General features: G+C 42.5%; 1 protein-coding gene and 1 long non-coding RNA gene across 3 annotated transcripts in view; one reads left to right on the top strand and one right to left on the bottom strand.

The window, feature by feature from the left end:
* Nucleotides 1-3,063: 3,063 nt before the first annotated feature.
* On the bottom strand, nt 3,064-10,073 carry LOC128773867 (odorant-binding protein-like). The gene is made up of 7 exons (XM_053891886.1): nt 9,714-10,073; nt 9,070-9,206; nt 7,866-7,936; nt 5,431-5,532; nt 4,489-4,590; nt 4,218-4,263; nt 3,064-3,310 (listed from the first exon to the last, which is right to left on the bottom strand). Exons 1-6 carry the CDS (start codon nt 10,020-10,022, stop codon nt 4,223-4,225), a joined length of 762 nt encoding a protein of 253 aa, XP_053747861.1. The 5' UTR covers nt 10,023-10,073; the 3' UTR covers nt 3,064-3,310; nt 4,218-4,222.
* LOC128773868 (uncharacterized) overlaps nt 9,798-11,953 on the top strand; it is a 48,387-nt gene continuing 46,231 nt past the window's right edge. The window contains exon 1 of one of the 2 annotated variants that reach the window (XR_008418354.1): nt 9,798-9,887. This is a non-coding gene — a long non-coding RNA (uncharacterized LOC128773868). The remainder of the gene's footprint in view (nt 9,888-11,953) is intronic. The other variant, XR_008418353.1, reaches the window with a different exon arrangement.

Genomic DNA, 11,953 nt, shown 5'->3' with positions numbered 1-11,953 from the left:
TCCATATGTTTGGCTTATGATAGAGGGGAAGCCTTTACAATAAATTTAGGGACATGTTATTTTGTCATGACGTGTAGAAGGGGCAGTCAAGTACAAAAAAGACAATATGCTAAAAAAATACTGTGTCTTGATTCCATCACATCTTTTCTAAATAAGACTTTCAAGTTATTAAAACAAGAACAAGATGGAAACTTTATGACTTTGTTATTCCAGTTGTGATTCTGTAGGGCAAAGAAAGTCATTTCTGCATCTCCTTAGGCGTTCTTTTTCAAAAGTCATTTTCTTAACCTTTTTGGGAAGCTAAGAATTTTGATATGACATATATGTAGACTTGGGGCATGACATTAAAAAAAAAAAAGAGGATATTCACCCATTTGGAAGGTTTCAAAGGCTATAAAATACAGGATGTATTTCCGTATTGTATTTTTGATAACCTAGAGTATCTGATTTTTTTTCATTAATATTAACTTTTCTCCACTACCAATATTTGGAGACACAGTTACTGAAATCTACTCTTCAGGGATTTAAATAAGGAAAAATAACTGAACAGGGGCACCTGGGTGGCTCAGTCGGTGAAGCGAGTGACACTTGATTTCAGCTTAGGCCATGATATCACGGTTCATGGGTTCAAGCCCTGCATCAGGGTCTGTGCTGACAGCTCAGAGCCTGGAGCCTGCTTCGGATTCTGTGTCTCCCCCTCTCTCTGCCCCTCCCCTGCTCGCTCTCTCTCTCTCTCTCAAAAATAAATAAACATTTAAAAAAAGGAATAAATAAACTTTGAAGCAGTAATTGAGCATGCCTATAGTCCAACATCATACATGTCAAGTAAATAAACACCAGAAGTCACAATGTCCCAACTTGTGTGGTTTGGCACTTGGCCACGTCCATGCTTCCTGGATGTTCGGCTGTAGGAAGAAATTGACCCCCCAGTTCCAGGTATCTCCTGGATCGGCACACACACGACACGGACACAGGCACGCATGTACCACCTTTTGGCTCATCTACTGGTAACTGCCTGTGCTGAATTTATTTTCAGTCAAAGGAAAGTTTTGGTCAACTCTATGTTTGAAGTAAATTCCCTAAGCAGACACTGTGGGGAGCATGGGGTAGAGGAGGATGCACTCCTCACGGGTTTTGTGTACGTGGCTGGAGTATGTGGTGGTTCTCTGTTTCCTGTATGCATTTTCAGTATATTCAATTACTGATTTCTCAGGAAGCTGTCAGCGGCACATCAGTGTCTGTAAACCTCGATAATCAAATGACAATGGAAATTAGAACCTGATCATATTACAAAGGACCGTAGACGGAGGGGCTTAAACAATGGAAATATATTTTCTCACAGTCCAGCAGGCTGGGAGTCCGAGATCCAGGCATGGCCAAGGCTCGTTCCTCCTCAGGCCTCTCTCCTTGGCATGTGGACACCATTTTCTCCCCGTGTCCTCACGTGGTCATCCCTCTGTGCATGTCTATGTCCTTCTGTCCTGTTCTCTTTTTAAATAAGTTTAAATTTTAATTCCAGTGTAGTTAACATACAGTGTTACATTAGTTTCAAGTGTACAAGGTAGTGATTCTCATCTCCTCTTAGAAGGATAACAGTCCTGTTGGCTGAGTGACCTCGTTGTAAGTTAATCACCTCTGTGAAGACCCCCATCTCCAAATAGAGACCTGCTGTGAGGTCCTGGTGGCAAGGGCTTCCACACAGAATTTGTGCGGACCCAGTTCAGCCTATAATACTGTAAAATCTCAACAATTTCTGGAGTTAAAACAATGCAGGGAAAATTGACCAAGGATCAAATCTTCAGTCCTCCATGTAATTAGAAGAAAAAGCTAAGGAACCACTTGCTACATATTGTGTTCAACATAAGAAGAGGAAAAGAGGAGGGGGGAGGACCTGCTAAGGGTGGAGGCAGAGAATAAGCTTGTCCATGCGTGACCACCTCCACTAGGGATCGTCCCCAGGAGTGAATTCTCCATGGCTAAGCCTCTCCATGGCTGAGCCTCTCCATGGCTGAGCCTCTCCATGGCTGAGCCTCTCCAGGAGTGAATGTCTCCAAGGGCAAGCCTCTCCATGGGCGAGCTTCTCCATGGGTGAACATCTCCATGGGTGAACATCTCCACGGATGAATGTCTCCATGAGTAAGCATCTCTACAAGGGAGCACCTCCACTAGGGAGCATCTCCATCAGTGAATGTCTCCATGGGCGAGCCTCTCCATGCCCATTCTTAATTCATAATAAGAATTTGGTATTGCACATATCTCTTTAAGCCCGAATGTACTGTATTTATTCTATTAAATCCTGGTTGAAGCTCATTTTATTTTCCTGAGGTGTGGACTGGATCTCTGAACTTTGGCACAGCCATTGGAGTAAGTGGGGCATCCTGAGTGCTGATCTCTTAGATGGTGAACACCTGTGTATCATGGCTAGCGGATACATGTGCTCTGCCTGTTACAATGGGAATGGCCATTCCCTAGAAGTTCCCGTGTCTACTGCTGTTTGAAACTTAATGGGATGGCACGCTCTAGATCTTGCGTACTGTGTTCACAGCTTCCCAACTGAGCTCACCATCTGATGGTTTGTCCAAGCGCTACACTGACACCATGACCCTCTGGGTTGACCATGTCTCAGCTGCTGCCCCATCTTGGATGACCGTGATGCCCCATCTGTAATGACTGTGATCCTACTGTAAGGAAATAGCAGCCCTTCTCCTCAGTTTCATGGGTAATGGTGCTGTGATGGTAGGCACTTCCCCTCAATTATGACTCGAGGCATTGTAGACTGTCTGTGTATAAATCTCAGTGAGGTGTGCACACTTCTTTCCTTGTGGTAGATAAGATGCTTCCTTGGGACGTTTTTCTTGACCATTATAGTAAAAATACCCATCGTCCCTTCCGCTGATGGTTTAGACCTTTTTCTCCCTCTCATTTAGACACCTCTGTGGCTTTTCTGTTTAAGCCTAATCTGAATTATCTCTGATGGGATGTTGATCCTATGATAGCCATGGTTTCCTGGGTAGTTGTATGTAAAGTGGATATTTATGTGTTTTTAAAATTAAACACACAGGCTTAGGATACATGCATATGTGCACAGACACACAGGTACAGGATACATGTGTAATCAATTTATTTAATCATTCAGAAATCCTGTGACACCAAACAGGACCTGAATGGTGATGGACAGAGACGAGATGGGAAAGGCGAACATGTTTATGAATAGAGAAAATGATGTGAGGCAGAAAGAAGGAACATACTCTTCATGCCGTTGATCCTGATTCCATGGGGAAGACCGTGTTCCTGGTTCTCAGGGATGCAGCTACAGGTGCATAAAACAGGGGAGGAGGTCGAGTTGATCAACGTGGACTGTATGAGCCTCAGGAAGTACAACATCAAGGGTTCGGAGGACGTTTAGTTGACCCAGTGCACCAATCCCACAGGGAACATCATACTCTCCATCCCCACGATATGGGGGGGACCCACTGGAATTTTTTCAGGGATGTGTGTGTGATGGGACTTTTCATAATCAGGACCCCTTCCAACACTTTCATGATTTCAGAATGAATGTTCATGGGGATGGCACATCAAACATGATTTTACAGGATCTTTGATGGACTTACACTCTGGTCTTCTGATTGCAAAAGCTCTCTGGCCTCAGGACATTATATTCAGCATGAAAGCTAATATTTCTGTTTGACCTTTCTTTCGCCCCTTTCTTCCCAACAACAGTGACAAATGGCATGTGTTAGCCTAGAGCACAATCGTAATTTGAGGCTCGTATTACTTTAAAGGTTTAACAATCACACTTTAAGGAAATCACGTTCTGCCAGAAAATGCACATTGAACGCTTGTGTCATTGGCGTGGTAGGAGGGCCTCTGAGGTGGCTGTTGCAATTATGCAAAATTAAACACGGGATGAGCGGGAATAGTGGACATGGAGTGGTGACGCATTCGGACAGCCCTCAAGTCAGAACTGACTGGAAAACTCATTTTTCCTGTCATCCCCACCAGCATCTGGCTTTCCTGCTTCTCTCTGAATGGCTGTCACTGGCATGATTCTTGTGAAATAATGCTTTATCCCCCAAACTGCTTTTTAGCATTAATCACCTCAACTGGTTTGCAATCTTGGGGTAAAAAAAGTAACCTCATGTAACATAAAAAAGCTCTCTAGTGACATAATTACCGAGTTGACATAGCAGCACTGATAACACGTCATTCTTACTTACAGTGTTCAGGACGGGTTGGTGCCCCTCTCATTTTTAGGACACTTCTCTGGGGAAAGACAAATACAAAAGGTGAATAAAGGAGCAACCCATCATGGCCATTTCCCAATATTTGTAAGGATTTCTTCTTTTAAATAATGGATTTTATGAAAGATAATTCATGGAAGAGAAAATGTAAAACGAATCAGTTTTTTTTTCCAGATAGCATATTTACAGATCAGGTGAGAGATATGTTCAGGAAAAAAAAAAATATATATATATATAGTCACATTACCAGTTTTGCTCATATCTATAAGATTTTCTTCGGGAATATTGTTTTCTCTCATCAACTCCCTGAACTTTGCAAAGTCGTTGTCATCAGGATGAAGTCTTCTGCCTGAAAATCACCGTGCATAAAGCAGAAATTGCCCATTAGAACCTGTAAGAATTTTTGCATGCAGAACGAGGAGAATGAATGGGGAAATCAAGTCTTTAACTCAGTCTCCAACAGTTGCCACTGACTTTGTCCCAGTGTCAGCTGCCTGACCTAAGTGGGTAGGAGCCGTTCACTGCTTTCCCCCTGTGTATCCCATGCAGTGCCCAGCATCAGCAGCGGGACTCCAGGAAAACAGCAGGAAATCCATGAATTGGGGGCCTAATCCATCAAGAATATCCAGCCTACCCCATCTCTGCCTACACCTCAGACTCTGGCTCTGACATGCACCCCTGGTCTGGGCCCAAAGAAAATGCAAGCACGGTTCTCACCTTCCCAACCATAGCCCTGTCACACGGTAATGGGAGACAGCTTCCTTTTTTATGAAAACCAGAGTTTTCAAATGCCTTTTTCCAACTTGAAACCTAGTATCTCAGAGCTGAAACACCCCTCTCAAGCCCCTGGGGGTGGAAATCGTTGATGTTCACAATAGTGCATTGAAAGGATTAAACAGGAGGAAGGTTTTTTGTTGTTTTTAAGTTTCTGCTCTGAGGCTGAAGAGTCTATTTGAAAAATTGTCATCAAATGAAGGAATTGGGGTCAACCCGAAGATAGCCGTGGCTTGAAATGAGTTGACTTGTTAGCAGATAATTTCTAATCAAACTAATTTTTTTTTGCACAAATGGGAATTATTCTTAAATGTCTTACGATCTGGTACCTCCAACCTCTACTGATTTTCACACTGAGAATGCTGACAGTGGAAATATTACACGGCCATGACCATCGTCAGGAAGATATACGTACCAAGCAATACAAACGCTTGTGCGGTGTTTCTTCTGGTGTTCATGTTGATTACGATAGAATGTGAATTGGCAGAAAAAATATTTAAAATATTCTGATTCGTATCTGTGAGTGAGACAAAAAATATATTTGTAAAATGTATATAAACTGTAGCCTTGCCTTAGTGAATGTATTGGAGATTGGCTCTACCGTGGCCTATTAGCATATTGGTAAAAACATTCTCATATTGGTCCCTCCGATGACGCAGCAAATGCTAACATTGCTTATGACATGGAGACAAGGCCCGTAAGGAACTTTTTCTTATCGCCCCATTCTTCCAAAATTTAACATTTCACCCCTTCCAGTCTTACTAAAGTGTTTTCTGAAACACGTGTTCCAGTGGAGGCAACTTTTTTTGAACAACACGACTTGTTATATGGCATATTATGAAATACAAATTTAAAATCTCTTCCTATTTTCCTTATCCTGCCAATGGAGATGATTTCTCTTTAAGACCAAAATTCAGTTGCCCTTTAAAACCCTGCATGACTGTGTGCTGAGTGCCTATCCTACATTGGGCGATCTTCTGAGTCATTTGCGTCTGCCCCCTTAATCTAGGTGTATTACCCAACAAATTTCTGGCTGCCACGAACATGTGCATTTTTATTAATACGGTTTTACTTGTGAGGATACACACGTTCAGATCCCGCCTGCAGGGGCACCTTCCACTCTGGCTCTGCCCATCCACCCTGGCACATATACAAGAAAACGAATAAGCATTGACCAACCTAGCGTCATCACCAAACCTTCTAATATCCGTTCTCTCTTCTGCTCTCAACGTACACAATGCCTTATTGGAACCACTCATCAGGATTTTATTTGAAACTATGCCACTTTGTGTTTCCCATTCAAATAGCCTTAGTCAGCCCCAGCCAGAGATGAAGTGGAAGTTGAAATAACTTCAGAGTCAAAGTGGCATGGACCTAAATCTTGCACAGGCCTGCTCTTAGGTCCATGAGTCTTAGGTTACTTTGGAACAATTTAAATAAGAGTTTATACATCTCTTCAGATTCTTAGTAACCAAATGTTTTAATGATAATGTTATAAAGAAGGGCTTTGTAGGGATGCTTGGATGGCTCAGTCAATTGAGCATCTAACTTCCGCTCAGGTCATGATCTCACAGCTCATGAGTTCAAGCCCCACGTCAGGCTCTGTGTTGACAGCTCAGAGCCTGCAGCCTGCTTCGAATTTTGTGTCTCCCTCTCTCTGTGTCCCTCCCCTGCTCGTGCTCAGCTCTCTCTCTCTCTCTCTCTCTCTCTCTCCCTCTCTCAGATAAATAAACATTAAAAAATTTTTTTAAGTGAAGGGCTTTGCAGGAAATCTCACTAAATAGGTTTATATAGGTAGTGCAGGTTATGGAAGCAATGAAGTTAAATCTGTCTTCTGAGCCTCCGGGGTGTTTTCAAGGCCACTGCTGGTATTCTGCTTGTCAATGTGACACCTCACTTTCTCCAGAACAGAGCTGGGTAGGTTACAATTCCTAGTTCCCAAAGAGCTGTTACAGTACGTGCAGCTCATTCTCCCTTCTCAAGTTGTCCAAATCTAAGTTAGAAGGGGTTACCAAAAGGGAGAACATTAAAAAAAAGATGATAGAGGACGTTGATGGCTCAGGCAAAGGAAAAAATAATGTAAAGCTAAGAAGAGTGAAAACATAACTTAAAAAATCTGGGAACATAAGTTACTGAGGAATATGCGTAGGGTCGAATGCCAGGCCTATATCACTTTGTTTGCATATATTTTACTTTTTGCCAAGTCGTTGTGCTGTTTCTTATCTTAGATGAGGGCTGTAACCACAGACTTACACATCACAATTTTAATCAGATATTTAGACATTAGGCCATTTAAAATTTGGAGTGTTGTTTAGGGTAATTAGGAAGAGTTTAGAATCTAAGTGTTAGCCGACATCCCCATTGCTTTTAACAGAAGCTGAGGTTACGAACAAATGTGCCTGGTGATTAAAATCACTCCGATTTCCTTGGATTGTAGGTTAATCTCCCAAGAATGGAATGCAGTAAGATGTTTTAAGATGATGTTTAAAAAAGTATTCTCTTAAAGCAAAATGAGATTGATATGTAAACTGAGGATAGACCTATTATATTTAGTTCCTAAGGCCATTTAAATTATCTTGAAACATTCTCATATACTCAAGAACTTTATGAAATAAACATCCTGAGCACTTATCAATGATTTAGTAATACTCAAAATTGGAAGGGGTCACCGATGTCCTATGACTTAACTGTGCACGACAAGATAAAGGGGTTGGATAGATAATTTAGGGGAGTGTGCCTGGTCACATTTCCAATGATTAGTTGAACTAGAATTCAGGCAGACTAGAGTTCCAGAAAGAAGTGGAGACTAAGATTTTGACCTTAATATCTCAGTAAAATACTTGTACTTACAACCAATATTGATAAACTTGTCACGCCCAATGGTTCCCACGGCAGACTTTTCTGTGCACAGTCCGTTCGTCCTTAAAAACAAAATGTCTTCGAGTGAGTCGATGAAAACAAACTTTGAACCACAATTAACATTCTCTTTGTCTCAACTGCACAAGAATCTGAATGAGGCATCATTTCAGTGCCTGTAAACAACGTGCCAAACGAGACAAACGTGTCTCTTTTTAGTTCTCATTCTTCAAAGTATGTGCCTGTGTTTATGTGTGTGTGAGCAGTGGAGACTGAAAGATTCTTGCATTCTACTTATAGCTTTAGAAACTAGGTCTTCAGAAACAGACTTCATTCAGTTTCTTACAATCCCCTGTCACCACCCCTTGCAAGGTTTCTCATTTCTTTATACTGAGAACTTTCTGAACTATCATAAGCTATCATCAGTTTCCCCAAGCAGCTCCATCCGAACTCAGAAAGGTAGAAATTAGCGTGATACTTCCCACCTGCAATGTAAATAGATGTTTTAATCTTACAGGCCATGGATCTGTTTGCATGATTTGGTGCTTTCAGATGCCCTATATTCCTGTGATTTCAGGGATACCTCCTGCTTCATTTTGTTATCCTAGGAGTCGTCTACTGGAAGTCAAATGTTGGTGTGGAAATCATTGTTAGTTCCAGGTGAATTCATCAGCATGTGTGATTGCTGGTGTTTTCGATTTGGCAATACACTTCAACTATGCGATCATTTGTCATTTTCTGGTGCCCTCTTTCCACCGCATCTTTTCTCTTAGTAAAGAATTTCATGCATGATATTATTACTCTATAGATCTGTATCTGGCTCTGGTTTGAACAATGGAAGTAAAAAAGTGTCTTCATCGTCTGTTACTCTTGAGTTCTTAATAAAATGCCTGCAGGAAAGTGAGCATCTTATAAATAATATTTGAAGCAGCAAAGGCTTTGGTGAATTTAATAATGATTAAACATTGCTACTTGGGAGTTCTTCAGGGTAGAGAATGATTGAGGCCAGTGTCGGGAACCCTATGGTCACAGGAGGTCCCTGAGAATCATCTCATTAAAGCAAGAAGGGTGTACTGAATTTCTTAAGAACTCAGAGTCTCACTTTTCAACATCACTGAGGTATTTCACTGCAAACATGCAACTCAGATGCCCTCTCAGGGTCATCAGATCAGGCCTTTTCATTCTGTGCTATTCTTACATGACAGAAATATTGAAGACGACTGTGCCATTTGTTATGTCCACATGAACTTTGTGCATATAACCGGGGAATGGGTCGTTGCTTATCTTGTCAACGTTGGTGGCTGCGACCAAAAGCGTGTTCCATTCTCCTGAAAGCTAAAAGCAAAGTTTCCATCAGAAACGTTGGTCCAATTCTTTTGATGGCCTCCAACATCATCCAGCATGGGTTTCCCTCCTCTTTTACATCAGCAGTGAGCTACCTAACTTTAAAGAACAAAAGCAAGATTTATAAAATACTGAGAAACCCAAGTCTGCAGCAGAACCAGAAATTCACATAGTCCTGAAATAGCACACTCGTTCTTATCAAATGCAAGAGCTCAAACCCAACAGCTCTTTGGCTGACGCACCTTCTCTTTTATAAGTACGGGGGAAGCAGCCAGTTAGTAGACCAGAGCAGACATGTACAAAAGAAATGTGTTAGGAGGTGATGAACAGAGGGATTCCGAGTTTCCAGGTGCATGGCTAGGCTTAGATGCACATAAATTTGGATATGCATAGAAAACCCCCCGAAAGACACACACACACACACACACACACACACACACACACACACAGAGGCACACACATGAAGACGTCCATGTCAGGTTAGCCTTTTTCTGGTACCTGTGTAAGGTTGTCTTGTAAAGGTGGGCGGCCATCCGGTAAAGGTAGGTGGCCGTCTGGTAGAGGTAGGCGGCCGTCCGGTAAAGGTAGGCGGCCATCAGGTAGAGGTAGGCGGCCGTCCGGTAGAGGTAGGCGGCCGTCCGGTAGAGGTAGGCGGCTGTCCGGTAGAGGTAGGTGTCCGTCCGGTAGAGGTAGGCGGCTGTCCGGTAATGGTAGGCGGCCGTCCGGTAAAGGTAGGCGGCCGTCCGGTAAAGGTAGGCGGCTGCCACAAACCAGAACGACTCCAAGAAGTAAGAGTAGAATCTTCATCTTTGTAACACCTCTTGGTTTCTCCTCTGGAGGAAGCTCAGAATCAATTACCTGCTGGTGAGAATCTTGACCTCTTTATATAGTAAACATCTGTGAATGTGGCAATGTTTATCTACTTGTCATTTTTCACAAGAAACCATTGTGCAACGCTGAAAGTAAACATCCTGTTGGCAGCAATGTATCCCAAACATCTCTCAGACCTCAGGCATGTTAGTCGTTTCCTCCATCAACCCCTCCAAAGGACATTCAGAAGGTAGGCTTGCCTACAGGGTCGTTTGGATCAAGCCTGCATACCTCATGTCACACTGAGACTCATTCACTCATTCTTGGAGGGGGGAGTGCGGGGAACAAACCTGTCCTTCCCTTTCTCTCAGATGAGTTTCAAGGAAATCACCTTCTTTCCCCAGCAAACTGCACCCTTTTCCTTGTTGAAAGACAGAAAGATTTATGTGTGGGCATTGAGTTATGCCCACTCATAAATATAAATGCCCAAGGCACAGACCAAATGTGTGGAACCATTAGGTCTTCCTTTATTTCCCAGACTCTGAAGTGGGTGAACGAGCTGGACGGTACACTACTTTGGAGGTTTTTTGGGGACAAAGGTTTAGAGTGTCCTGAGTGACTCTGACCCTGTGAGTTGATTGTGACATCAGACAATTTTGTACTGATGGAAAGCTCTTAGGGGAGTGTTCCGCTTGGAGAAAACAGGTTTTAAGATGTTATTAAAATCTTAAAAAAAAAAACAAACAGTGAATCAGTTCACAAAATAACAGTCTTTTAGGAAGCTGTTACCATGGCCAATTTCTTGAACATTAAATGAACTTTCCAGTCATCTTTACAGGCCAATAAAATTAAACAGTAACAGAGGTGCCTTGGTAGCTCAGTTGGTTAAGTGTCTGATGCTTGATCGCAGGTCAGGTCTTGATGTCAGGGTTGTGAGTTCAAGCCCCGCGTTGGAGTCCACACTGGGTGTGAAGTCCTTGCCTAAATAAATAACGAAGCCAACAAACAAACAAATAAATAAAGCAAGAACAGTCAACCTTACAACCCTTTTGCTCACTTTTTGTCGGTTATGAAATGGAAAGAGTAAATGGTCTATGGGATAAGAATAGACCGGAATGTCAAGAATATATGGGTATCTTTTGAAATTTGATAAGAGCAGGGCTAATATGGTCTAAAACCCAGTCTGTTGCAATAACCCTTCATTAAAAGTGTCCCCCATCGAAAATCATGTGTTGAAATCCAAACCTCCAGAATCTCAAGTGTACTTTCAAAATAGGGTCACTGAAAACATACTTAATTAAGAGGAGATCGTGAGGGACTAATCCAGTAAGGCTGGTGTCCTTATCAAAAGGGAAATTTGGGCATACATGGAGAAAACAGGGTTATGCTGCCCCAAACCAGCGACCTTCCACAGGCTAGAGGAAAGGAATGAAAGAGACCCTCCTCTAGAGGCTGCATGGAGAGCCCAGGCTGCCCAAATCCCATCTCAGACTTCTGGCCTCTGGATCTGTGAGATAACACATTTGTGTTGTTTTAAGCCACTGTGTTTGTTTTGTTTATTGTTTGTTTGTACAGCAGCCCTGGAAAACTCATGTTTTCCAGGAGTTGGGATTTGATATTGATTTGACTTAGGCGATTCGGCTCAGTTTGCCACGGGCTCCTACAGCCTGCGGCTGAGCCATGTGAGTTCACGGGAGACGTTCTTTTCTCCGTGGCTAACAACTCAATAGGGCAAGAGAGTTCAAGTCTCAAGGAAGCTTCTTGGAAGGTGTCAAGAGACCATTCCTACAAATGACTGAGGACCTTCAGGGAAATCAAGGAGAAAGAAAACAATGAATTTCCTCTGTTTGTAGTTTCCCTAACATTTTTTATAGGCATTTAAAATGGTGACAGGTTTGGGCACCTGGGTGGCTCAGTCGATTGAGTGT

Source organism: Panthera pardus, unplaced genomic scaffold (assembly GCF_024362965.1).
Source record: "Panthera pardus isolate Hobbes unplaced genomic scaffold, ASM2436296v1 HiC_scaffold_27, whole genome shotgun sequence".
Classification (NCBI taxonomy): Eukaryota; Metazoa; Chordata; class Mammalia; order Carnivora; family Felidae; genus Panthera; species Panthera pardus.
Note: the sequence above shows the minus strand (reverse complement) of the source record. Positions and strands in the feature narration are given on the sequence as shown.

Excerpts from the sequence above, each read along its gene's own strand:
- LOC128773867 (XM_053891886.1), bottom strand. The coding sequence starts at position 10,022 with ATGAAGATTCTACTCTTACTTCTTGGAGTCGTTCTGGTTTGTGGCAGC. Across the intron at positions 9,207-9,713 it reads TACAAGACAACCTTACACAG|CTTTCAGGAGAATGGAACAC; the intron begins GTACCAGAAAAA and ends CTTTGCTTTTAG. Across the intron at positions 7,937-9,069 it reads GTCTTCAATATTTCTGTCAT|GACGAACGGACTGTGCACAG; the intron begins GTAAGAATAGCA and ends TTTGTTTTTAAG.